Source organism: Camelus ferus, chromosome 5 (assembly GCF_009834535.1).
Source record: "Camelus ferus isolate YT-003-E chromosome 5, BCGSAC_Cfer_1.0, whole genome shotgun sequence".
Lineage (NCBI taxonomy): Eukaryota > Metazoa > Chordata > Mammalia > Artiodactyla > Camelidae > Camelus > Camelus ferus.
In genome coordinates, this window is record NC_045700.1 from 92,386,860 (window position 1) to 92,409,601 (window position 22,742).

The following is a 22,742-nucleotide window of genomic DNA, read 5'->3' on the forward strand; positions in this document are numbered from 1 at the left end:
CTGCCCCAGCAGCACAGACGACCTCCGCTCTGACTGGTCAACGCCTCTGGTGGGCTGGTTGATGGCCCTGAAGATGGTCACATCCTAATCCTCAGATCCCGTGGACAGGTCATCGTCCATGGCAATGTCCTGTCCTAGAGGCAATTCTGCAGGATCCAGGTGGGCCCAACTTGGTCACAAGGTCCTTATCAGAGGGAGGCAGGAAGGTCAGAGTGAGAGCAGGAGAGGTCGTGACAGAAGCAGAGGTCAGCATGACTCGAGGAAGGAGCCATGACCCAAGGAATAGGGGTGTCCTCTAGGAGTCAGAAAGGGTGTTGAACAGTCCCCAGAGTGGTCCCACAGAGAAGTCCAATTTCTGGAGCCTCTAGAAGAAATGCAACCCTGCCAACACCTTGATGTTAGCCCAGCGAGACTGATCCTGGGACATGAAGCCTCTGGAACCATTAGGTGATAGGCTTGTGCTGTTTGAAGCCAGGAAGTTTGTGGAGATTTGTTACAGCGGCTGAGGAATCTAACGCAACGCCCACACCGTACTGGTTCATTATTTTGAACGTCACCCCTGTGCTCAGCCATTCATTTCCAAATGGGCTTTCCCACGAGCATGTCGAGCCTGGGATGACACTGGTGTTGCCCAAAACATCACCACGGTGGGATAAGAGCCAAGATGTTGGCATCAGGTACACTTGGGTTCCAACCCCTGGGAAAGCTGTGTGACCCCTCCAGGCCTCGGTGCTTCATCCGTCCAGGGCAATGTATTTTTCCAGTACCTCCCTCACTTCTTACACTAAGAGCCCTGCTTTCACTGGGTGGACGTGTGTCCCAGATGGGCCATCCTCTGGCCACAGGGATTGGCTCAGGCTTGAGCCCCAAATGCAGGCGGGACAATAAAAGTCTTTCTCTAGAATCATCTCCTGCTGGACCATTGGAGAAAGCTCATGACGGAAGCCAAAGCTGCCTGCTCTCCTGTTGTATGAAGAACTTTCCACTGAAAAAAAGAAGAAAATCACTATATGGTGGGAACAGAGATGGGGTGCGTGCTGGGGGTGACCTACGCCCATTTTCTGGTCCCCGGGCCCCTGAGGATGCCCGAGCTTCTGTGGTTCTCCCTCCAGTTCTCTGAGCCACCCCACGTACTTCCCATCACCCCCGTTTGAACTTGACCTACTTTGTTTCTTGTAACAAAGGGAGCCCTGACTGACACACTACCTCCCAGGGCTGCCGCGGAGATGAAACGAAGTAAAAGCACAGCGTGTCTGGCTAGTTCCGGCTCAGTAAGTGGGGGCTGTTCCTGTTACTGCCCCAGCCTTCCGGGCTCCCGGAGCAGGGCGGTCCGCTGTCAGTAGGCTTCAGTGCCTGTTCCTCTTCTCTTTGTCTCCGTGAGGCCGGGCACTGGAGCTTGCCGGCATCAGCAGTGCCTCCGTGGTCCGCCCTAGAGCCAACCCCAAGCCACCGGCAGACACCTCCTGCTCACGTGACCATTCTCCATCCCCTGCTGGTCCCCGTCCTCCTGCGAGCTGCGCCCTCCGGCTGACCACGGGCACGTGGCCCACTGGCACGGCCTCAGCCCGGCACTGGGGCAGCAGCAGGTGCTTCCATGAACAGTCAAGGGGCCTGAAGTCACCTCCAGCAGCTCCGCTGTGCACAGTACCCACCACTGTTAGGGCTGAATGAGAAAAGTCACCAGCACTTGCAGAGGCTCTGACGGTCAGAAATCCACAGGCGCACAGGACACGTGTGTTCATGGTCTAGCACGGTGAACGGGGAGGCCCATGCCAAACATTCAGGTACTAGAAAAGAATCAGATTCAGTCATGAGCACATGACCTCCTGATTCACATTGCCGGTAATCCTCACGAGGCCTCAGTGCCATCTTGTAATTCTAAGTAGAATTCCATCAGAAAAACTCACAATGGTATCATGAAGTCCGTTCTGTTCTAATTTCCACGAGGAACTGAGAGCCAACATCCCAAGGCACAGAGAGTGTGGGCCCCACCCTGCTCCTGCACTTGGGGGTTTGGCTGCTTTGGGCCAAACACTTCTTGATGAAACCCCTGGTGGGCACGTGGTTAGCAGCCCTGAGGGTCAGGGCGGCCTGCCTTGCTTCCTGCCACTTGGGAAGACATTCCTGCTGTTCCTTCAAGTGTAGGTGCTCAGTATTGGGCTCCTAAAAACACAAACAGACTAAACTGAGAAGCAGTCTGCCTTCTCAGCAGTGAACTGACCTCCAGCAGAGCACACATCAGGGCAGGTGATGCCCTGCCGCAGACTCCCAGGCAGGTGACGGCGTCTGTGTAATTTGGGAGATCCTCACACAGAACGGGCATCAGCCGCATGGAGCCCCCTGGCTCATGGTGCTCTGAGGTCAGTCAACATTTCAATAATTCCTTTGCGAGTCTGCATCTCCTCACCGCCCCCTGTCCCGGATTGAGTGGTGACCCTCTAAAAGACACGTCCGCCCAGAAGCCATGGATGTGACCTTATCTGGAAAGAGGGTCATTGCAGATGTGATTAAGGACCTTGAGGTGAGATCACCCTGGTTAGGGTGGACCCACCATGCAAAGAAAAGCGTCCTTATAAGGGAAGAGAAGGGGAGAAGACACACAGAGGAGGGGCCAGGTGAAGACAGGCAGAGACGGGAACCATGTGCCTACAGGTCCAGGAACGCCAAGGGCTGCCGGCAGCCTCCAGAGGCTGGGAGACACGCCTGGGACAGGCTCCCTCAGACCCTCCAGAAGGAACCAACCTTGACAACAGCTCAAGATCAGACTTCTGGCCTCTGGAACAGAGAGGGAATAAACTCCTATTGTTTTAAAGCATCCAGATCACGGCCGTTGGTTATGGCAGCCCCAGGAAGCCAATGCACCTCCCAGGACAGGTGACATCCAGCATGCCCTTTAATCTTCATCTCATTTTGCAGCTGGAGCATAATTATATACACCTGCCAGTGTCACTCTAGCTTTAAATAAACTTGATGCTCACTCGATGCTGACCTTTTAGAGACACTGTCCTTGATGCCAGGAGGTCAGGCGCACCTGGAAGGCCCCCGGGGTGCCCGCGGGCAGATGCACTCTGTGATGGAGTCAAAAAGAGACAGTCACTGAACACGACCCCTGAGAACTAAGCCCTAAGATCTAGAGGGAATTTTGCACAGGCAGGCTCCTTGTCCCCAACTTTCCTGATGACCAGCTGCTTGCCACGCATTGTGGGTTCTTGTGCTGGTTGAGGGGGCGGTGTAGAGGGGCTCATAATAGCCAGCTTTGCTGCATCCATAAATAACTCTGACATTTCAGTGGTCTGACAGGACAGAGGTCTCTGCCCAGCTCACGTGGCAGCTGGGGCCAGCTGAGCGGCATGGCTCTCCAGAAAGAGGTGACCCACCCCCAGGCTGCTCCCATCTTTCGACTCTGTTGTCTTGGAATCATTGCTTTCAGTCCCCAGAGGGGAGCGAGAGTGTGGAGAAGGGACGGCCTCTCAGGACTGCCCCATTTCCCCTCTAGTTACCTTGGGGAGCATTAGTGGCAGGCCCCCAACTCAATCCAGGGACATCCTGTGCCAGGAGCCAGGAGGCTCTGCCCAGTGTGGGTGGGAGGATGCAGGAGGGGTCACGCAGTGGAAGTAGGTACCAGCTGTCAGCGCTCCTATGACAGTGCATGACCCTCTGCCATGCAGATATTCATGGCCCGGTCAATTATCTTGAGTCTGTGAATTATACAGATCCTTTTGATTGGCAGGAAGGTCATGGCTACTTAGGAATGTCCTGGAAATATGATAGATTAAGTCTCGCATAAGTCTCACGAATACCTGGGGCCACACTAGCAACCAGTTGGTGTTCTGTGCCCCTCCCAGCACCACATGCTGACAGAGCCCACGGTGACATTCACTTCATTCAAGCAGATCCATGCACTTCCGGGGGCCTCTCCTGGCACAAACGTGCACCTCCCTTCCATATTGTCCCCCATCTACACTGGATCCAGCGGCTCCAAGTGAAAAATCTACCTTCTAACCCCTGCGAGGCGGAAACCATGGCTGCGTTTCTTGCTGTTCAGAGGATGGTCTGCAGACCCGAAGCAGCAGTATCCCCAGGTAGTTGTTGAAATGCAGCCGTTTGGGCCCCACCAAGACCCAATAACTGAGTGTCTGCATTTTAACAAGTCCCCAGGTGAGTGCCCTGCATGGTACAGCATGAGAAGCAGTGATCTACGGGATTTGTTAATTCCAGAGCAAACTGAGAAGAATGGTAGATTATTGTCCAACTTGAATGGAGTTGATCACAATCTTAAAGGGATACCGGGCAGAGAAGAGTTAATATGACTTTAAGAGGATGGCGATGCCAAGGTCTGCGGGCAAAGCGAGGAAGAAGAACTCAGAAACCCAAGGGTCAGAACCCTTTTGGCAGCCTACTGAGTCCGTGAGTGAATTATAATTGTAATACGAGTTCCTTCAAGGAGGAGGAGAGTGCAAAGTAGACATCCACGTGTGGTTGTTCAAACATCTTCATTTGGCCAAGAGCCTGAAATTGGGATAAGGGCCCTGAGCTTACTGTAAGGTTGGATGCAAGGTAATAAATTGCACACTGAAATGCTGTTCTGGAATCAATACATAGTCCTGGTTACACCAGAAACTGGCACATTGTAACTGACTACACTTCAATTGAAAAAATATATATATAGTCCTGGGAAGGTGAGCACCTAAGATCTGCAAAATGAAAGGAGAAATATTAGAAATCAATGGTCAATGCATCAGGTTGGCTCTTTTCTCCCAGACCTGAACAACCTTTGCATTTTACCGAAGGAAACCTCAAATGTGACTTAGTATTTGAGGGTCCAACTGTGGCAATGAAAGCAGAAACAGCTCATACACAGTCCTCGTTAAGAGCTTAATTAAATACGCTTGGGTATCGCTTTCCTGGACTGATCAAATTTAGTGGTAGAAGAAAAGCACTCTGCTGGATACAAAAATGTAAACTGATACAAGTTACCATTGTGTCAAGATGAATAGAAATGACTGTGTGGTTAATAAGCATCCTTGAGCATAACTCCAGCCACCTATTAGATAAGGTATTACTTCTGCAGGGTTTTTTGCTATTTAAAAACACTGAGACCTAAGTCATACGGTATAAAGTTCATAGTTTTAAAGTGGACAATTCAGTGGTTTTGGGATATTCACAATGTTGTGTGACTATTACCACCATCTGATTCCAAAGCATTTCCATCACCTGAAAAAGAACCCCATACCCAACTGGTAGTCCATCCCTGTGATTCCACCTTCCACCCCCTGCCAATCACTAGTCTGCTTTCTGTCTTTAGGGATTTGCCAATTCTGGACAGCTCAGATGAATGGAATCAGAAGAGGTGTGGCTTTGTGTCTGGTTTCTTTCACTGAGCACGTTTTCAAGGTTCACTCATTTTGTAGGAAATATGAGAACTCCATTCCTTTTCATGGCCAAATAATATTCCATTGTGTGGCTAGACCACGGTTTGCTTATCCACACATCAGTTGATGGTTATTTGGGTGGTTTCCACTTTTGGGCCATCAGGAAGAATGATGCTATGAACTGCTGTGTACAAGTTTTTGTGTGAACACGCTTTCAGTTCTCTTGGGTGTTCACATAGGACTGAAATTGCTGGGTCAGATGGTAATTCTATGTTTAACTTCATGAGGAGCTGCCAAATTGTGTCCACAGGGTCTGCACCATTTTACATTCCCACCAGCAATGAAGGTTCCAGTTTTTCCACATCCTCACCAATACTTTTTTCTAATTCAAAAAAATATTACCGTGGCCATCCAAGCATGTGAAGCAGTGTCTCTTTGTGGATTTATTTACAATTCCATAAAAAATAATGATGTTGAACATCTCTTCACGTGCTTTTTGCCATTTGTATCTCTCTTTTGAGTAAATTTTTCTTCAAATTCTTTGCCCATTTTTAAATTAGATTTTATTATATTTTTAAAAAGATGTCATAATTGATTAAATTACCTAAAGATACATGACTTTCATTTATATCACTGCCTTTAACAGAGATGGCTTCACCTGGCAAAGTACATAAAAGACAAAATAATGCCTGTTTCTATAGCCCCAGCTATAAAAATTTGTCTTGAGACCATCAATATCTTACTGAGAAGAACAGGAGAAATTCAGAATGAGGATTAATTTGCTTTGCTCAGGAAATGATGTCACAAATGGAAATTGGTAACAGAGAAGCAACTTCCATGTCGTCCATGTCCATGTTTTGGAATATTCAAGGTAGAAAGGATAGACTCCCGCGTATCTTCTGAGCAGTTCTCACTGGAAGACCTTCCATACTTGTTGAAGAATAAACAACCCACCGAGATTTTGGGAGCTGTCACGCATGTCCCGTACAGGTCTCTCCAGGGGTGTCCATGCCACCTGATAGGTTATATTCAATCCTGGCAGCCCTGCGAGGCGGGTCCTGCGCACCATTCAAATATAGGGAAACAGGCTGTGAGTGTAAGGTGACTTGCTCAAGCTCACAGAGTGAGTCAGTGACTGACGTGGGACAAGACTGATGTGCGTATACTGAGCTTCTCCTGTGGATGCAGCCTCAGAGAAGGTAAGAAACTTATTCTGGGTCGCCCAGCAATGGCATGCCTGAGCTGTAATTTGAGTCTACACATGCTTCCCAGACCGCCACCTGTTCTGAAGTTACGCCATGCTGTCCCCCCGGCACTGTCACTAAGTCACAGCATATTTTTCATTTTAAGGAAAAATCAATCAAGGGAAAAAAGAACAATGACAGGTAGACCTCTGAGATTTTTTCTAGCCGTGAGATCTGACCCACTTCCCTCCCAGGACAGCAGGCTTATTTTTATGCATCCAAACATGCATGTCAATGTCTTGTGTATCGGGACAGCATTCCAGCCCTGACGTTTACCATGCAACTCAGCTGCAAGGCATTATGCAGTCCTGACGAGATCCAAGAGCCCGGTGAATGTGGACAGCTGGGTGGAAAGGCGGTGCCAGGCCACGTGTGAAAACTGGAGCACAGGCGGCTGCCATCAAAGCCGCCGTTTCTTGGTAGTTTCCCATAGTTCGTGGTTTCCTCCGTATCTGTCTCAAAGCTGATCAAACTTGGAGACTCAGATTCATGTTACCTCAATTCGTAGGAACCGTGTCCCCCTGTGAATGAGACCTTATTTGGAAACAGGGTCATTGCAGATGGTCAAGTCAACATGAGGTCTTTAGGGTGGGACCTGATCCAAGGTGATGAGGTCCTTAGAAAAAGGGGAAATTTGGACACAGAGAGACACACACCCAGGGAGAAGGCCGTGTGGAGATGGGAGTAGTGCTGTCACAACCCAAAGAACCCTAAAGGCCATCTCAACCCCCAGATCCTAGGACAGAGGCCTGGAGCACTCTCCATCACATCCTCAGAAGGGACCAACCCAGCAGCCACCTTGACCTTGGACTTCTGGCCTCTGGAACTGGGCGATGATACATCTGTATTGTGTAAGCCGCTCTGTTGTGCTACTTTATCACAGCAGCCCCGGGAAACTAATGCCCCAATGCACAAGCTAAACAGCAATGAATTAAATTTGCAATTAGAGGTGAACTTGCCAAGAGGACGTTTACTGGTGTCTTCTGTCCACCACGGTCATCGGTGGCCTATGGAAAGCTCTGGGTCAGTGTGGCTGGTGTCTTCCTGCAGGGCTCGTGTTTGTGCGCTTTTTTGGCTGAGCTGGGCCCTTCAGCCGGACTCCACCCTTCTGCAGAATCACCGATTGCTCTGCCCACCCCGAACTCTGGCTTGGAGTATTCAGCCTCTTGAAGTTTACTTTTCATATCCTGATTTTCATCCAGAATGAATTAACCTTACAATTTGACTCTTACAGCCTTTATTCACATTTTTATTGGCAGGTGGGATGTCTTCTGTTGCTTCTAGTATTCTTATCACGTCCTCTGAAAACCAAGAGCCACTCATCAGTCAACAAACGATGCATAGTATTTAGTGCCAGGCACTGTCCCAGGCTCCAGGACTCGGAAATGAAAGCTGTGCAATGCAAATATGTGACCCTGATGTGGCAGAAGGGATTTTGCGGACGTGAGACAGGAGCTTATGCTGGGCTATCTGAGTGGACCCAGTGTCATCACCAGGTCCTGATAAGAGAGAGGCAGCAGGCTTGGATGAGGAGAGAGATGTGAAGATGCTGCTCAGCCACCTTCGATGGTGGAAGTGGGCCTTGCGCCAAGGAACTGGGGTGGCCTCTAGAAGCTGGAAAAGTCAGGGAAAGAGCCTCCCATTTAGAGCCTCCAGAAGGAACAGGGCCCTGCTGACACCTTGACTTTAGGACTTCTGACTCTAGGTTTGTCAGATAACAAATCTGTTCTGTTTTAAGCCGCTGAGTTTGGTGATTTGTTACAGCAGCAACAGGAAACTCATCCACAGGGGAAGATAGAAGATAAAGAAATAATGGAGGAGAATGCATATTATATCAGTGGAAACAAGCACCGTGGAGAAAGATGACGCAGGGAAGGAGAGAGAGCACAGGGTGGGTTACAGTGAAAATAGGACAGCGGGGGAAAGGCCACTGAGAGGGGGCGCTGGTGTAGAGACCTGGAGTACAGGAGAGACGGAGCCGGGCGGCGGGGAGATACTCTGGGGAGAGGAAGACACCTCGGCGAGGGCCTGAGAGGAGGGTCCTCTGCTTCAGGACAGCGAACATTCTGGGCCAGATCATTCTCTGCTGCGAGGGCTGGACTCTGCAGGGTAGGATGCCCTGACCTCTGCCCACTGCACACCCACAGCACTCCTCCCCTCAGCTGTGACAACCAGAGATGTTTCAGGACATTGCCACTGTCCCCGGGGGGACAAAACTGCCCGCAATTGAGTGTCACTTCCCTGGAGGGACCAGAGCAACACACACAGGCACGAAGCTTTCTGGGGCTGTAAAGTGATGCCAAGCCAAGGTTTGGTGGCTCCTGAGGAATGAACGGCTTCGGCACGTGTTTAGGGAACAGCAGCGCGGCCTCAGTGGGAACTTACTAGAACAGCTAGACTCCCAGCTCCACCACATCAGGGTCTGGGATGCAGCAGGCCGTCCCGGTGAGCGGCGTGTGTCTGATATTTGAGAGGCGCTGGTTACGAGGGCCCTCTGCCATCTTTCTGAGCTGCCATGGTGGAGACACTCCACCACTTACAAGCTCTTGGATTTCACAAATATTTTGGGACCTCGACCAGGTGCCAGGCCCCAGCTGCAGGCTCTGCAGGGCTGCCTGGTGGTAGGCACACAGGTTCCAAAGTCAGGCTGCCTGGATGCACGTCCTCACTCTGTTCAATGGCTCTGTGACCCTGGCCAGACACCCAGCATCTCCACCAGTTTCCGCACCTGTGAAATAAACGAGGGTGATGCTAAAAATAGTCCCTCCCCCATAATGTTTATTGTGAGATGCAAACAGGACGTCTGCCTAACGTCTGTGGTTCACTGCTTGGTCCTCCATAAGTGGTAGATAACCTTAATTGTGACTATCTATCCGCCTGTCTGTCTGTCTGTCTACTGCAGGCAGGGAGTAGTGCAGGCAAGTGCACAGATCTACCCCATAGGCTCTCAGAGAGGATGGAAGGAAATGACTCTGTAATGTGCTTAACTCATTGTCTAACATAGAACAAACACTCCATGAATGGTAGCAATTCATATTATGTTAATCACTTTTTTGCCAGAATGAGTATGGGTACAGGGCTTAACACTGCATGATAGTCTCTGCTGCTTGCTCTGAATTACATTCAGGGTGTGCTCTCCCTGCTAGAATGTCCCTGGCTCCCTGGCGGTATTTGTGAAAGCAGGAGCTGAGCTGAGCTGGCTGTCCTTCCATGTCTCCAGCCTGGGCCGATCCAGGCAGGTTGCAATCTGCTTGTGATCTGTTGGCACAGAGGTAATGGAGCAGTTTCTCTCACACAGCAGCTCGGGGTGGGGTGGGGGGAGCTCTAGATGTTCTGTACCATCAAGGGCTGGTGATGCTATCTGATGGATCTTATCAGTTAAGGATTTGTAACTACAGGTCGCTGAAATCCCAAGTAAAGGATGACTTGTTTTCTTACGTAACCACAAATCCTGAAGTTGGGCAGGCCTAGGGTCAGTTATTTCAGCAGTTCAGTGACATCACCAAATACCCAGGTTCCTTCCATATTTCACTTCGGCCATCTTCAGTGTGTGGGTTGGCTCTCCTCGTGGTGTCAAGATGGTTGCAGCCACTCCAGGCAGCACATCTTGATTCCCTGACATTCAGAGGCAGCAAAGGAGAGCTATATGGTGTCTGTGTCTAATTTTAAAACATGAGGGGAAATTTCCAAAGCCCATCCACTTATTCCTCTCCAAGAAGACTTTCCCTCCAGTCTCATCCATCAGAACTGTAGCACACGATCCTTCCTAAGCTAAGTGGCCAGAAGGATTTATGCATTCTGAATCCACAGTTCAGACCAATCTCCCTTTAAACTGCCTTTAGGGTCACTCTCCCTGAGCACATAGCCATGAGGCAGAGGGTGTCCCCGAGTAAAATTGAGGCTCTGCCAGCAAGAAAGAGGACAGATGCATGGATGTGTGTGGGTTACCCACGGTGTCTGCTTCAGAAGCCTTCATCTTAAATTAGAATCTTCAACCCCTGATCTCATCATCCCAACTTTTTAAACAAATGCAAGAAGGGCAGAAATATGGCTTAGAGTGAATTTCAGGAGGAAGTGGTCTTTTTTAATACCTCTGCAGGAAATTCCTAATACTATGGGAGTAAGCTGATTCCAAGGCAGATCACATATCCGCTTTTAGGTTCCTGGGGGTCCACACTAGGATTCGCATTTGTCCCCAGATTTCTAGTCAGTTGAGGTATCTCTTGGGAAGAACCCCATGGAGGGGACCAGAGGGCTGAGACACCCAAGAGAAGCTCAAGGACAAAGCTTCATGATAAGAGGCTTCTGAGATGGCCCAGGACCAGCCACTCAGATCATCACCAGGCTCTCGAACCTCTGAGTCCCTTACACATGGGAGGAGAACTAAGGAAGCCTGCACTGAAATGTCTGTTGGACTCTGAGAACGGAACAACACAAGTAGGGTCAACAGTCTTGCGGGCCAGCCATTCTGGCCGCCATGCTGATCCTAGCTTCCAGAAGGTCTATGAAACAGACACCTCCACAAGAGGAGAAAGTGGAGGAGGGGGTGGGCGTTAACACAGTGAGCACCCCCAGGGCAATTCAGAAAGAGCTGGAGAAGGATACTGATGGAGGACCGGAGGTCCCCAAATTACGTGCACCCTGACAGTCATAGATTCTTATTCCTAGTTTTGCTCCAAGGCTGGTGTGGCATGGTCAGAGTGGCCATGGTTGGATTAATGATTTCTCTTTGGTAATACAGCTGAAGGATGGTTCACATCAGAGTCAACACCTCACCTGATATTTCAGCCCTGACTCACCGGCTGTAATATCAGCACTCCGAGGACAAGAACGCAGTGTAAGTCTTTCTGGCATCCAAGAGTGAAGTGTCCCCAGTACAGTGGATGTCGTAGTTTTGTTTGTGATACTGTTTTTAACAGAGTTTTTCACATGATGAATGTGGCTTCCCAGCACACTTCAAACTATATAGCAATGCAAAACGTCACCTCTGTAATAATGGGTCCAAACATACATTTATGAAACATGCTATTGAAATGGTCACTTCTTACCTTGATGACCTTTAAATTAGGCACTGAAATTATTTTAGCTTTTATGAGACCTGGGTGCTGAAATTCATTGCACAGGGAGTTAGCATTTCAGGAAATGTCAATAATGGGGATTAGCCACCAGAAGAATGAGATTTGCTGCCAACGACAGGCGTAAGGAGGCTCAGTCTCCCTAAGAGTCACTTCGTGGAACCTTCCACTAGCGGCTCTGTGTCCAGAATCTCCCAGGGACAGATGATTTCCTCCTCGAAGTCTCCTTTGTTTGGCTCTGTGAAGTGGACGTTTTCTTATCAGGGAAGATGAAGAGGGAGCCGGTGCCGTGGGCTTATCCACAACAGAACAGCCCTGAGAGCCAGGGCGGCCGTGCGGAGGGAAGGGGGCCTGTCCGGGCTCGACAAGCAACCGTTACAAGTGTCTGGACTTGCCTTGCAGGTTGGCCAGTCCTTTGCATGAGCTCATTTTATCTTTAGAATCACCCGGAGGGAAGGGCAGGGCAGGAATTCTCAGCCGCATGGTGTAGTTAAGGGATTTAGGTGGAAGAGGTGAGAGGACTCAGATCCCAGTGTGGGAACACTGACACCCCCCTCCGCGCCCCAGTGTCTGTCCCGAGGTCTGTCGGAGCCCCTGCATAGAGCAGGGAGCCACTGACCCCAACGCAGTTTCTTGAATGGAAAACCAGAAAGAAAATTCTTCAAGGATGGAACTTGGTACAGGATGGTGTTTTCCTTGATACTGGGCTGTGTTCTCTAAGAAGGGAAGGCGAGGCACTGAGCTTGGGGCCGAGGCTCTCAGTGCCTGAGTTCTCAGGTAGGGAATGGAAAAAGGTGGCCTCCTGGTCAGGATGGTGCAGGCGGCTGGGGCTGCGGGCCGGTGACACCAGCCTCCACCCTTTTCTCCCTGGTTCCGGGGTCCCAGCTCCCTTCCCCCGCCGGCTCTGTGAGCAGCAGTGGGGGCGGGGGAGGAGCTCAGCCTCCGGGTCTCACGCACCTGAGGGGGCGGGGCTTCGGCCTGCGCTTCACCCTAAACAGCCCCTGACCTCAGAGGAGGGGATCCCATCTTCTCTCACCTCATCTTCCTCATGGACAAGTGCAGATACAGTTGATTGATTAATTTATTTGATGAATTGTTCTCCTGGGGCTCTTGCGAGGAAAAAAGATCAAGCAGACCAAACACGGAGCCCGGTGATGGCGCCCAGCGCAGATTCAGAGGTTCGCCATCGCTCGTACCAGGACTAGCAGGAATAGAAACAGAGCTGTGCTCAACATGACCATGTGAGAGCAATTTTAATTAGTAAATGCGAAAGAAGAGATGCTCAGTTTCTCAAATCCGTGCTACAGGTACGACTTCAACCACGATTTGCTTTGGTTATCTCTTCCGCGCTGTGCTGGCACCGTTCACTCACAGGGAGACTGGCTTTAGGAGAAGTTAACGCCCACAGCCGGAAGGTCAGACCATTCAAAGAAAAGCCCACTGCACGTTCTGAAAACTTAGGTGCGGTTCAACCACAGAGCTCTGCCATTCTCACCTCTAATCTGGCAGTTTCTTTTCAGCGACAGGAGCAACCCCCATGGCAAGTTCAGAATTCTGCAAAACCAATGCATGAAGTGCTCCAGTGTCTTGTGCAAATTCTATTTTAAAAAGGGTTCAGTCGAGCCAGGGAAAACTCGAAGGAGAAGGCTGTTTTTAGGAGGAGTGAGCCTGGATGAGGCACAAATTTGAGGGGAGAATAGAGATGCTTTCCTATCAGCTGAGATAGTGAGTTTGCCTCCTGGCAGGTCAAGGCCAAACTGTGGGCATCAGATGGGCACACAGACAGGGAGGAGGAAGGGGAAAGGTAAGCTGGACAGGCCGAGAGCTGGGAAATCAAAGGGAATCAAATTCTGGGGTGTTCTTGATTTTTTTTTTTTTATTATTTCAGGCCTTTTATCTTCTGCTTTTTGCACATAATTTAGCCTTCCTTACTGCCACACAAATGACATCAAAACAGCCTACAATGTTGGTACAGAATTGTCCGAAGGGCACAGACTGGAGACAGAGGTAAAGTTAATGCACAAAAGAAGTAACATGAGATGCCTACCATCTGACAAGTGAAGAATCAAAACTTGGGGGGGAAAAGAAGACAGTTGCATTGGACTAAAATTAGCCTCTGCAGCTGTTAGAGGTCAGAGGATTCGTGGTTCCTTTCCTGGAAAACATAAAATGAACAATGTCACGCAGGTATCAAGTATCACCTGGCTCCTTGGGAATTCATTCCTTCAATGTTAAATGAAGGTTGCACCAAAAAAAGGGAGCAGGTCAATTTTTGCTTCTTTTGATTGCTAATAGTTTTACTCCTGGAAGCGTTTTTCAGGTTTCTGTGTTTAGAAAAGGCATCTGGGCCCCTTTGATGCAATTTGGCTCTGAAACTTTAGCTCCTGTTGCAGTGTAATGGTCAAGTCAAGCCTTGCTCAGGCACTTGTGCGATGCGCTATGGTGTTTATTCCTCCCACCCACCATGATGAGCCCATTTTACAGATGGGGAAACTGAGGCACAGAGGCTAAGGCACTTTGGCAAAATATGGGGCCTTGAGTCAGAATTTGCAACAGGATCTTTTGTGGCTAATATCCTCCAAGGACCTCTGTGAGATATGCTTTGAACCTGTCAGAGGGTCTACTGATTCTGGCCCAATCATTTTTCTCTTTAGAAAGTGGACCTTTTCCCACTGGTGTGTACAGAGCCTGAGGGTCTCACCACACCTACTGTTTAAGAGGATTCAAGTCTTGGAGCCCTTCTTGTGGGTTCAAGAGTGACGGACTCAGCCCACATCCGAGCAGAGAGCAACCAAGGTGCTGAGCAGTGTGGTGACTTCTATGTTGTCACAATAGCATGTGGATATTTTCAGTTTTACATAATCAGATAATGTATCTGAAGCGATTACCAATCATGACGTTTTTTTAATAACTGAGAGGCTGGGGACCAACTGGCCATTGAGGTCATTTTCCTAAAGGATTTGTGAGGACCACTGACAGGGCGGGGACAGGTCCAAGTGGAGACACACAGACTCCTGTATCCGAGCCTCTAAATCCTCCACGCAGGGCAGAGCTAGACCCTTAAACCAAAAAAGCAGAGATGGCTAATCCAGCCCCGGACCCCGTCAGGAGAGCAAAACGCCCTCCGTCCCTCCATGCAGCAGGAGAGGCCTAGAAACAAACAGCGGCAACTTGAAAAACCACCCACAGACCATTTCCCCAAACGTTTGATTGTATAAATAATTTATTTCTGTTCACAGCATCGTATATGCATATAAAAGGGAACGGGAACAGAAGAGGAGGATGATCAGGACAGAATTACAGCAGTAGAAACGCAAACAAACCAGAAGACATAGTCCCAACACCAAGACAGAGAATCTGCGAAGAGAACTGTTCTGAAACAAAACTGGCCTCCCTGTATCTATTCGGGAGCATTTCAAAAGCTCGTGGGGGAGGCCAGCTTCCCCTGCGGGGAACCCATTCATTCTCCCAAGTGCAGGAGGCATAATAAATCACTGACAGTGAGGTCGGACCCCTCCCCGGGTGACCACTCCAAGGTGGTTCGATCTGTGCTTCCTTGGCGTGGTCCGAGACAACATGGGCTATTATTAGTCAAACACTACAGGAATCAACCGAGACTCTTTAACTATTGGTTGATACACCACAGGGCTTTACTGCACAATTACTGACAGCTGACTGCACCCTTAAGTATTGAGAATGCAAAAAACAAACTCATTTCGCATCACCTGTAAAGCAAGACGGGATGTGAACAGTGATCTTGAACCTAAGTCTGGGTAACACGAGAAAGTTACAGTATTTGGCATCTGCAATGTCACAAAATAAATATATTATTCTCTCAAGAGTGTGGAACTACCAAAATGTCAAAGTGCTTAAGAAATTGTTGCATGTGAAGAAAATAAAGAAAGATGGATTTTTTTTTTAATAATTCTATACAGAATCTTCAGATGATGGGGCCAGCCCATTCAGAAACCAGTGACTATGCTGTCGGTACGTAAACTGAAATCTTGCAGGCTTGTCAACGCTGCTTAGCTATTGTTTCTCTACTGAGTTTCTACAAAAAGACCAGCATCGGAGGGGTACCAAACACATCAACAAAAGAGAGAAGGAAGCTGGGCTGCTAGGTTTCTCCTTTTCAAATATTTCATAGAATTGGGTTTCAAGCAGGAAGCCAGGACGTCTACCTCTGGTTCTTAACTTAACTTTCTGAGTGCAACGGACCATAGGCATGGATTTATAATTTGACTAACCCACATACTCACATATGATCATGTCCATTTTCTAAAGGCCTCCTTCACAAAAAAATTTAAAACGGTGGTGGGAGGGGGAGAGGAAACTTATTCTATCTGTAAACATGGCTTCAAAGAAGAAATAAAAATCAAACAGTAAGTTTAAACTTCCCTTTTGATACTGTGTTTCGGGGTAAATGACAGCTTCTGCAAACCAAGACTCAGTCCTGATTATAAAGGATTTTTTAAATTACATTATTAAAAATAGGTATTTCTTCTTCTTTCGCTTTATCTTATTTCCAAAGCCTCTTTCAAGTAAACTGTGAGGAGCCTGAGAACAGGTGACCATTACGTCACACGCTCTTTATCTCAGGCACTCACTGTGTCCGCATTTGCTCTCCGGCCAGTTCCCGTAAGAATGAATCAGGAAGGACCTCCTTGTGCTTTTCCCTCGCCTTTAAATCCATGCAATGAGGTCGGCTTTTGCAACAAGGTGGGCTTTTTTTTTTTTTTGGTGCGTGACATCAAATACTCCAATGAGACGTCTGTCATGAGAATACTTAAAGCAGATAGGCCACCATGAACCAAATTAGAAATTTGACATGTCGCCACTTGCAGTGTAAAGGGATCTAAGAGGGCAGAGCCAAGTCTTTTTTCCTAAATCAGGTATTTCTAAGGTGAGTATTCATTCGTAGCAGATTAAAAAAAGAAAGAAAGAAAACATGTCTGAAAAGCAAAACCCATCATCAAGCGGTCTTGCAAGAGACATCCCGTGCAAAAACCAGCTTGTAATTCAGCACACATCTGCCGCTGGTGTGCTGCCACAGACCACTCAGTAAGGCTGGCTAAGAGAATTCAAGACTCCACACATATGGGTCTAGGAATGTATGCCGATTAGGCAGCAGAGGGAGGTCCCCGCATCTACACACTCACACCCCATCCAGCAATGACGTCAAGAGCCTTACCCTTTAAACACCTTTACCTATCCTGCAAACAGTAAATGCATCATTGGCCACCACCTCCAACAGTTTTTTTTTTTTAATTTTTATTGGTCTCTTTGTATGATAATGACCTACACATGGACAGGGTCCAAACCATCTGGAAGATGTCTGATTCCAGGCTGAAAAGCAGTTCTCCACAAAACTGGTCTTCCGTTGCTACCACAAAGCACCAGGAAAGGGGCATCTTCGAGGCCATTCCCCCGCCGCTGAGGCCAGCGCAGTGCCCCGTGCCTTCAGGCTGCCTGCCAGCTGTATTGTTCCAGGCAGCCCTCTTATGGCCCAAACCACCAGCTCATTTGGGCCCAGAGCAGGACAAATGAATTTTCACAGGGGCCTGCCCTGTGACATAAAATCATCCAGCTTTCACAGCCCATGAATGCAAGGGGAGGCTGTTCCCCCAGCACCTCCCATTGTCATCATGCCCCCAGATGGGGACTCCCGGGGATCTGGGAACTGCATACCTCAGGTAACTCACAGGTGCGATCCCGAGTGAGGGCGGGGTAGCCTGAACTTCTGGCCCTGCTGGAGGAGGAAGAAATCGCTTTTGTCTCTGACATCTGAGCCTTCCACCTGGGCGGGGATGGCTGACGGCAGGACCTGCACGTCCACTCCCCAGCGGGCCCCCCATCCCATTAGTAGCTCTGGCGCGTTCAGACAAAAGGTCCCCTGAGCTTGGGGTGGGGGCAGGTCGAGCGCGGGGTGGCAAGTCTGCCTACATACCCAGGCTGAGTCACTAGTCCTGCATTTGGCTGCAGATTCCGCTTTAAAAATTCGAAGCATCGCTTTGGTTCGCTGTCTTTGTTCGCGGGCGCGGGTTCTCGCTCATCCATCCAGCCTTTCATTCATTCATTCCCGACTCGCTCGCTCGCTCCCCCCTCGCTCCAGAACGCTGCCCGGCGCATTACCGCTTCTTCTTCTGCTTGAGGGACTTCCTGCGTTTCAGGATCATCTCATAGAGCTTGTCCATGCCCTCGGTGAGGCCTTCGCCGATGATGGCGCACGCCGGCTGGACGTGGTAGGTGGTGGCCGGGATGAGCTCGTGCAGCGCCAGCTGCTTCTCGATCTCGGCCACTGGCAGAGACTTGGGCAGATCCTGCTTGTTGGCGATGACCAGCAGCGGCGTGCCCTGGTTCTCGGCGAATTTAGTCACCTTGTGCAGCTCCGTCTTGGCCTCCTCCAGCCGGTCCACGTCCACCGAGTCCACCACGTAGATGATGCCGTCCGTGCAGCGGCTGTAGGACTTCCACAGCGGCCGCAGCTTCTCCTGGCCGCCCACGTCCCAGAAGTGGCAGCTGATGCCCTTGGCTGTGCCGTTGCTCAGCTTGATCTTCTCCGTGTTGAAGCCGATGGTGGGCACCGTGTTCACGAATTCGTTGAACTTGAGCCGGTAGAGCACCGTGGTCTTGCCGGCCGAGTCCAAGCCCAGCATGACGATGTGCAGGGACTGGAAGGCCGAGATGTTGGAGGAGATGTTGCCCATGGCTCCTCGCTGCGGCGCCGGCCACTGCGGCTGCGGCGGGAGGGCGCCGCCCCCCGAGCAGTTACGGGCCCGACGCGGCCGGGCGCACCTGGGCCCCGCCTGCCGCCCTCCGCCGCGGGCACCGGCCCGGCCTGAGCGTCCCCGGGGCGCACGGCTGGGCGCGCTCAGACGCCGCGGTCCCCGCGCCCGCGCCGGCCGGGCATCGCGTCTCTCGGCGGGCTTTTGTCTCCTGCGAAGCCGCCTCCGCGGCCGCGGCGCGGGATGCTCGCGCCCGGCGCCCGCCCCGGACCCGGGCTCGCTCTGCGGCTTCCTCGGGCCGCGCCCCCGCGCTCCGGCCGCTGCCCGGGCTCCTCAAGGCGGCCGACTCTCCCCACGCCGAGCGCTCGCCTCTGCCTGGGCGGCGCCGCGAGGCCGCTCCCGCTGCCGGGGCGCGCCTCGGAGGCGCAGGCGGGGCGCGGGCTTTCCCCGGGCGTCGCTGCCGGCGCGGCCGCCTCGCTGTCCCCGCAGTCCCCGCGCCGCCGCCGCCAGCCTGCAGCGGCGGGAGGGCGCCCGGCTCCGCCCCCTCGCGGGCCCCGCCCCCTCGCGGGCCCCGCCTCCCCCGCGGCCGAGGTCGGGCGTGGACCTCCCCGCTGCGCGGCTGATTTCGCGCCCTTAGGAGCTTTCAAAATCGCTCTCGGCGTCCCCTCCCGCGCCGCGCCCAGACAATGGGCCCCGAGCCGGCTCTTCCTCCCGGGCCCACTGACGCATCCTGTAAAAATAGCTCCCGGCTCCCGGAACTCCCCGCCCCCGAGCCCAGGGCGGCAGAGTGCCGGCGCGGACTACAGCCCTGGGCGGCGCAGCCGGCCTCGGGGAGAGGGTTCGGGAGTCCCGGCCCTGCGGGCTTCGGCGCGGTCCGGAGTCCAGGGCGAGGCGGGCTAGGGCAGCTCTGCGGGAGGGGCTGGGGAGCGTCGGGGTGGGGGTGAGAGTGCCCCGCTGGGGAGTGAGGGCGGTGGGTCAGGTCCCCCGACCCCCAGGAGAGGGAAAGGAGGGCGCTGGCCGAGGTGCGCCGGCCCGGCGCGCTTTCACTCTCCTGCCCTTTGCGGTATCCCGGACCCTGGCCCTCCCTGATGCCCTGGCTCGCTTCCCTGCCAGATCTCCAGGGGGTTCCACCGGGCCACCGGCGCGCTGGGGGCCCAGGCCTGTGCCCAGGGCTCCCTGGAGGCCTAGCTTTCTCTTCCTGGTGCCAGCGGTGGGTCCCTCCCAGTCTGCCATGGGGGCACAAGGAGACCTGTCGGCCCCAGATAACTCTTACAGCTCACTAGCCCCGGACAGCCTCTCTGGTGCCTTATTTCCACCGGCTCTGCTGACATCACAGGTCCAGTGTCAACATCTCAGCAGGGCACCCTCTACCACCCTACTTTGAGAACTGGGAACCTCCTGCCCACAGGCACACCACTCCTCCTGCGCCTGGCTCTCCAGACGCACTACGGGCTGAAACAAAATGTAGCTTGGGGTCCGTGGCACTACAGGTAACAAACACAGACGCCGGGTGCCAGGTTTCCATCTCCCCTCACTAGGGTTTAGTGGTCTTATTCTGGTTTTTAAATGCATAACAAAGGCTCACCCTCTCTGGATGAGGAGGAAACTGGGGGTGCCTTAGGGATTCACACAGACCTGGCGCTGAGCTGCTCTCAGCAAAGGCAGCAAAGGCGGAATGGACGGTGGCTTCTTCCCAGCTCCAGCTTATGAGGCAGAAAGATGGAAATAGGGGTGGAAATGAAAATGATAATCATTTATGAACAAAACCCAGAATTTCATAGAAATACTTTCCTTTACCACCTTCCGTTCCCAAGCTGTGATGAAATAGGTGACTTTGTTGGGACTAAACCATGTGAGAAGATCCCGTGCACACAGTAGGAGAAGCCATGCCTTCTTTGAAACTCCCCTGGTGACAGCAAGCTTTGTTGCCATCCGCCCTCCAGACTAGTTCCAGGGCTAGAAGTGGCCTTGCAGATCATTCTGTGCCGCCCGCAATATGAGGAAACCAAGGCCCAAGTGCTGTGACTTTGCCGAGGTGGAATCTACACGCAGACCGCCTCTTCCAAGCCCAACGGTTTTCATGCCAAGGGCTGAGGGCCTGCGTGCCCTCTCCCACGCCACACCCCACCCACACACTATTTTAATTTGATGGGGCAGGAAGTTGTAAGCAACCTGAATTCAGTTATGAAAGACAGAAATTCAAGTCAAATTGAGCTGGATAAAAATGGAAATATAGTCACTGACATAATGGAAAAGTTCACGATTAGGGTTCTGTTCAGGTATGGCTAGATCCAGGAGCTCAGAAGAAGTCTTTAAAGCAGGTCTCTCTCCATCTCTCTTCTGTTTTCCTCTATATCGATCAGTTTTCATTTTGGTTATTGGGAACCCTGGGAAGACAGGCTTTTGTGTTTTTGGAGTGATTTTCCTGGCTGTCTTCAAGACCTGTCCCATAGAGAGCCACCTCCTCGTAGGCTGTTTCTGCTCCCTCCTTCCTCTGTGCAACACACAGGGGCTAGGCTGGGTGGCAGCTCGAGATGGGACTTGGACTAGTAGCCTGGGACCCAGGCATCTGCAAAAAGACAGACCAGACTGGTACCCTCTTGATCTGACTCCCATAAATATCTTAACGTTGGACTCCTTTCCTTTACTTGCATCTACCACCTCCCTCCCCACCTCCCCACCTCCCCACCGGGTCAGGTCTTGCTTTTATTTTAAGCATGGTAGGAGGGAGATAGTTGAGTGAAACACCCGACGTGCTTTCTTGGTGCTGTCCTGATTACTGCCAGCGTGGCTTTGACGGCAGCCCCTACTCTTTGCACCCCCGTGGTGGGGTTAGTAATGAAGGGCTGTCTGTTGTCCAGTAGAAAAATGCAGATTAAGAGACATTAATAGAGCCTTCCAGAACAGGGCCATTAAACAGCAGCTCCCCGTAACTGAATAGCAACAGCGCTACAGTGTAATTTCACTCACCAGGTGATAAAGTTGAATTTAGAGCTGATAATTTAACTTCTAACATGTAAAAAAAATGTCATCTAGCTGAGTCAACTTTCCTTCCAGTATGAATTTCAGTTCAAAAACACTGAAATTATGAAAAGGAAAGAAATGTTTACCACGATGTCAGAAATGCAAGGCCCACTTTGCACCGCGGACGTGGTGTCACGGCCAACGGCCCAGGCTGTGTAGACGGACTGGGTGGGGCTGTTCATCTCCCACCGCGTTCTAGCCACGTGGCAACACCCGAGGTTACCGTGTCTCAAGCTCCCGATCTCTAAAATGTATCTCCCACAGGTGGTGGTTGTGAAGATGAAATGCAGTGATACCCGTCAAGCGTCGGGCACAGTGCCTGGCACCGAGGAAGCAGTTAAAGGTTGGCTGTGATACCTGCAAAGAAACCGGGTTTATAATGGACACAGTCACCGGAGTCCTGATGGTCTCCCAATGGGCAAGCGTTCCGCTGAGTGAAAAACCCTGGCTGTGGTGTGTCGCTTTCTTCCTTTACATTAACCAGAATAAAACGTTTCCCAAAGAATAACACACCTTGTGCCTTACCTGAGATGAATTTCACTTCCAGCAGCAATATGTCCTTTCTCTTCTCTTCCACATCAAGATGACTCCACACCCAGAAAAGAACTCAGTGAGTTCAGGTAAGCAGGATGCACTCACTTGGCGGTGATTTTGAAATTGTATCCTAAGAGATCCTCTTTTCCCCTCCCCACCCTTTAATGGCTTAGAAATGAGGTGTGCCACCAATTCAAGTGACTTTTGAGTGGCTCCAGCGAAGAGAGCAATATATTCCATTGTTACTGTCTGCTTTCAGAAGGTTAACGACATAAAATGCAAAGGGGAGCCTCCCATCCAGGGCTGCGTGTGGATCAGGGTGAGCATGAGAACAGGGGCCTGTGTGTGCACAAGCACGCATAGACTGTGTGTGATGACTTGCCTTTTCTAACTGGATCCCTGGGTTCAGGTTCACGGCCCCCGGGCTTCGCTGTTGTGATGCAGGAGTGCCCTCTACTGAGCTTCTTGTATAATAGCTGAAGAGGCAAATTTGCCTAGTGCCTAGGAAATGTCCAGCCCACACATACTGCACGAATGAATGAATGCGTGACTGCCTAACCTGGTTCTCTCGAGCCGTGGGACTAGATCTCTTGGAGCCCCACTTGTGAAATGAGCAAGTGCTTCTCTGTGAGGCTCAGGTGCAGGCTTGGGTCTTGTCTCCCATGCAGAACAGGAGCGGGTATTTGCCAGGAGAGAGGACCAGGAGCAAGAAAGGGAGTTACCAGGAAAGCTGTTCCAAGAATCACAAATGAATGGGAGAGAGGAAAC

General features: G+C 51.2%; 2 protein-coding genes across 2 annotated transcripts; one reads left to right on the forward strand and one right to left on the reverse strand.

Moving 5' to 3' along the window:
• Window positions 1-14,896: 14,896 nt before the first annotated feature.
• On the reverse strand, window positions 14,897-18,677 carry ARL4C (ADP ribosylation factor like GTPase 4C). The gene has a single exon (XM_006191124.3). The coding sequence runs from the start codon at window positions 18,396-18,398 to the stop codon at window positions 17,820-17,822; it is 579 nt and encodes a 192-aa protein (XP_006191186.1). The 5' UTR covers window positions 18,399-18,677; the 3' UTR covers window positions 14,897-17,819.
• LOC116663533 (dapper homolog 3-like) lies at window positions 18,397-19,316 on the forward strand. Its single transcript, XM_032479182.1, has 2 exons — window positions 18,397-19,045; window positions 19,159-19,316. Exons 1-2 carry the CDS (start codon window positions 18,397-18,399, stop codon window positions 19,314-19,316), a joined length of 807 nt encoding a protein of 268 aa, XP_032335073.1.
• Window positions 19,317-22,742: the final 3,426 nt, after the last annotated feature.

What these genes read in the sequence shown, in the direction of transcription:
- LOC116663533 (XM_032479182.1), top strand. Translation starts at nt 18,397, where the DNA reads ATGGCTCCTCGCTGCGGCGCCGGCCACTGCGGCTGCGGCGGGAGGGCG. An exon ending in CGCTGCGCGGCTGATTTCGC is followed by an intron (nt 19,046 to 19,158) that starts GCCCTTAGGAGC and finishes CTGTAAAAATAG; the next exon opens with CTCCCGGCTCCCGGAACTCC.
- ARL4C (XM_006191124.3), bottom strand. Translation starts at nt 18,398, where the DNA reads ATGGGCAACATCTCCTCCAACATCTCGGCCTTCCAGTCCCTGCACATC.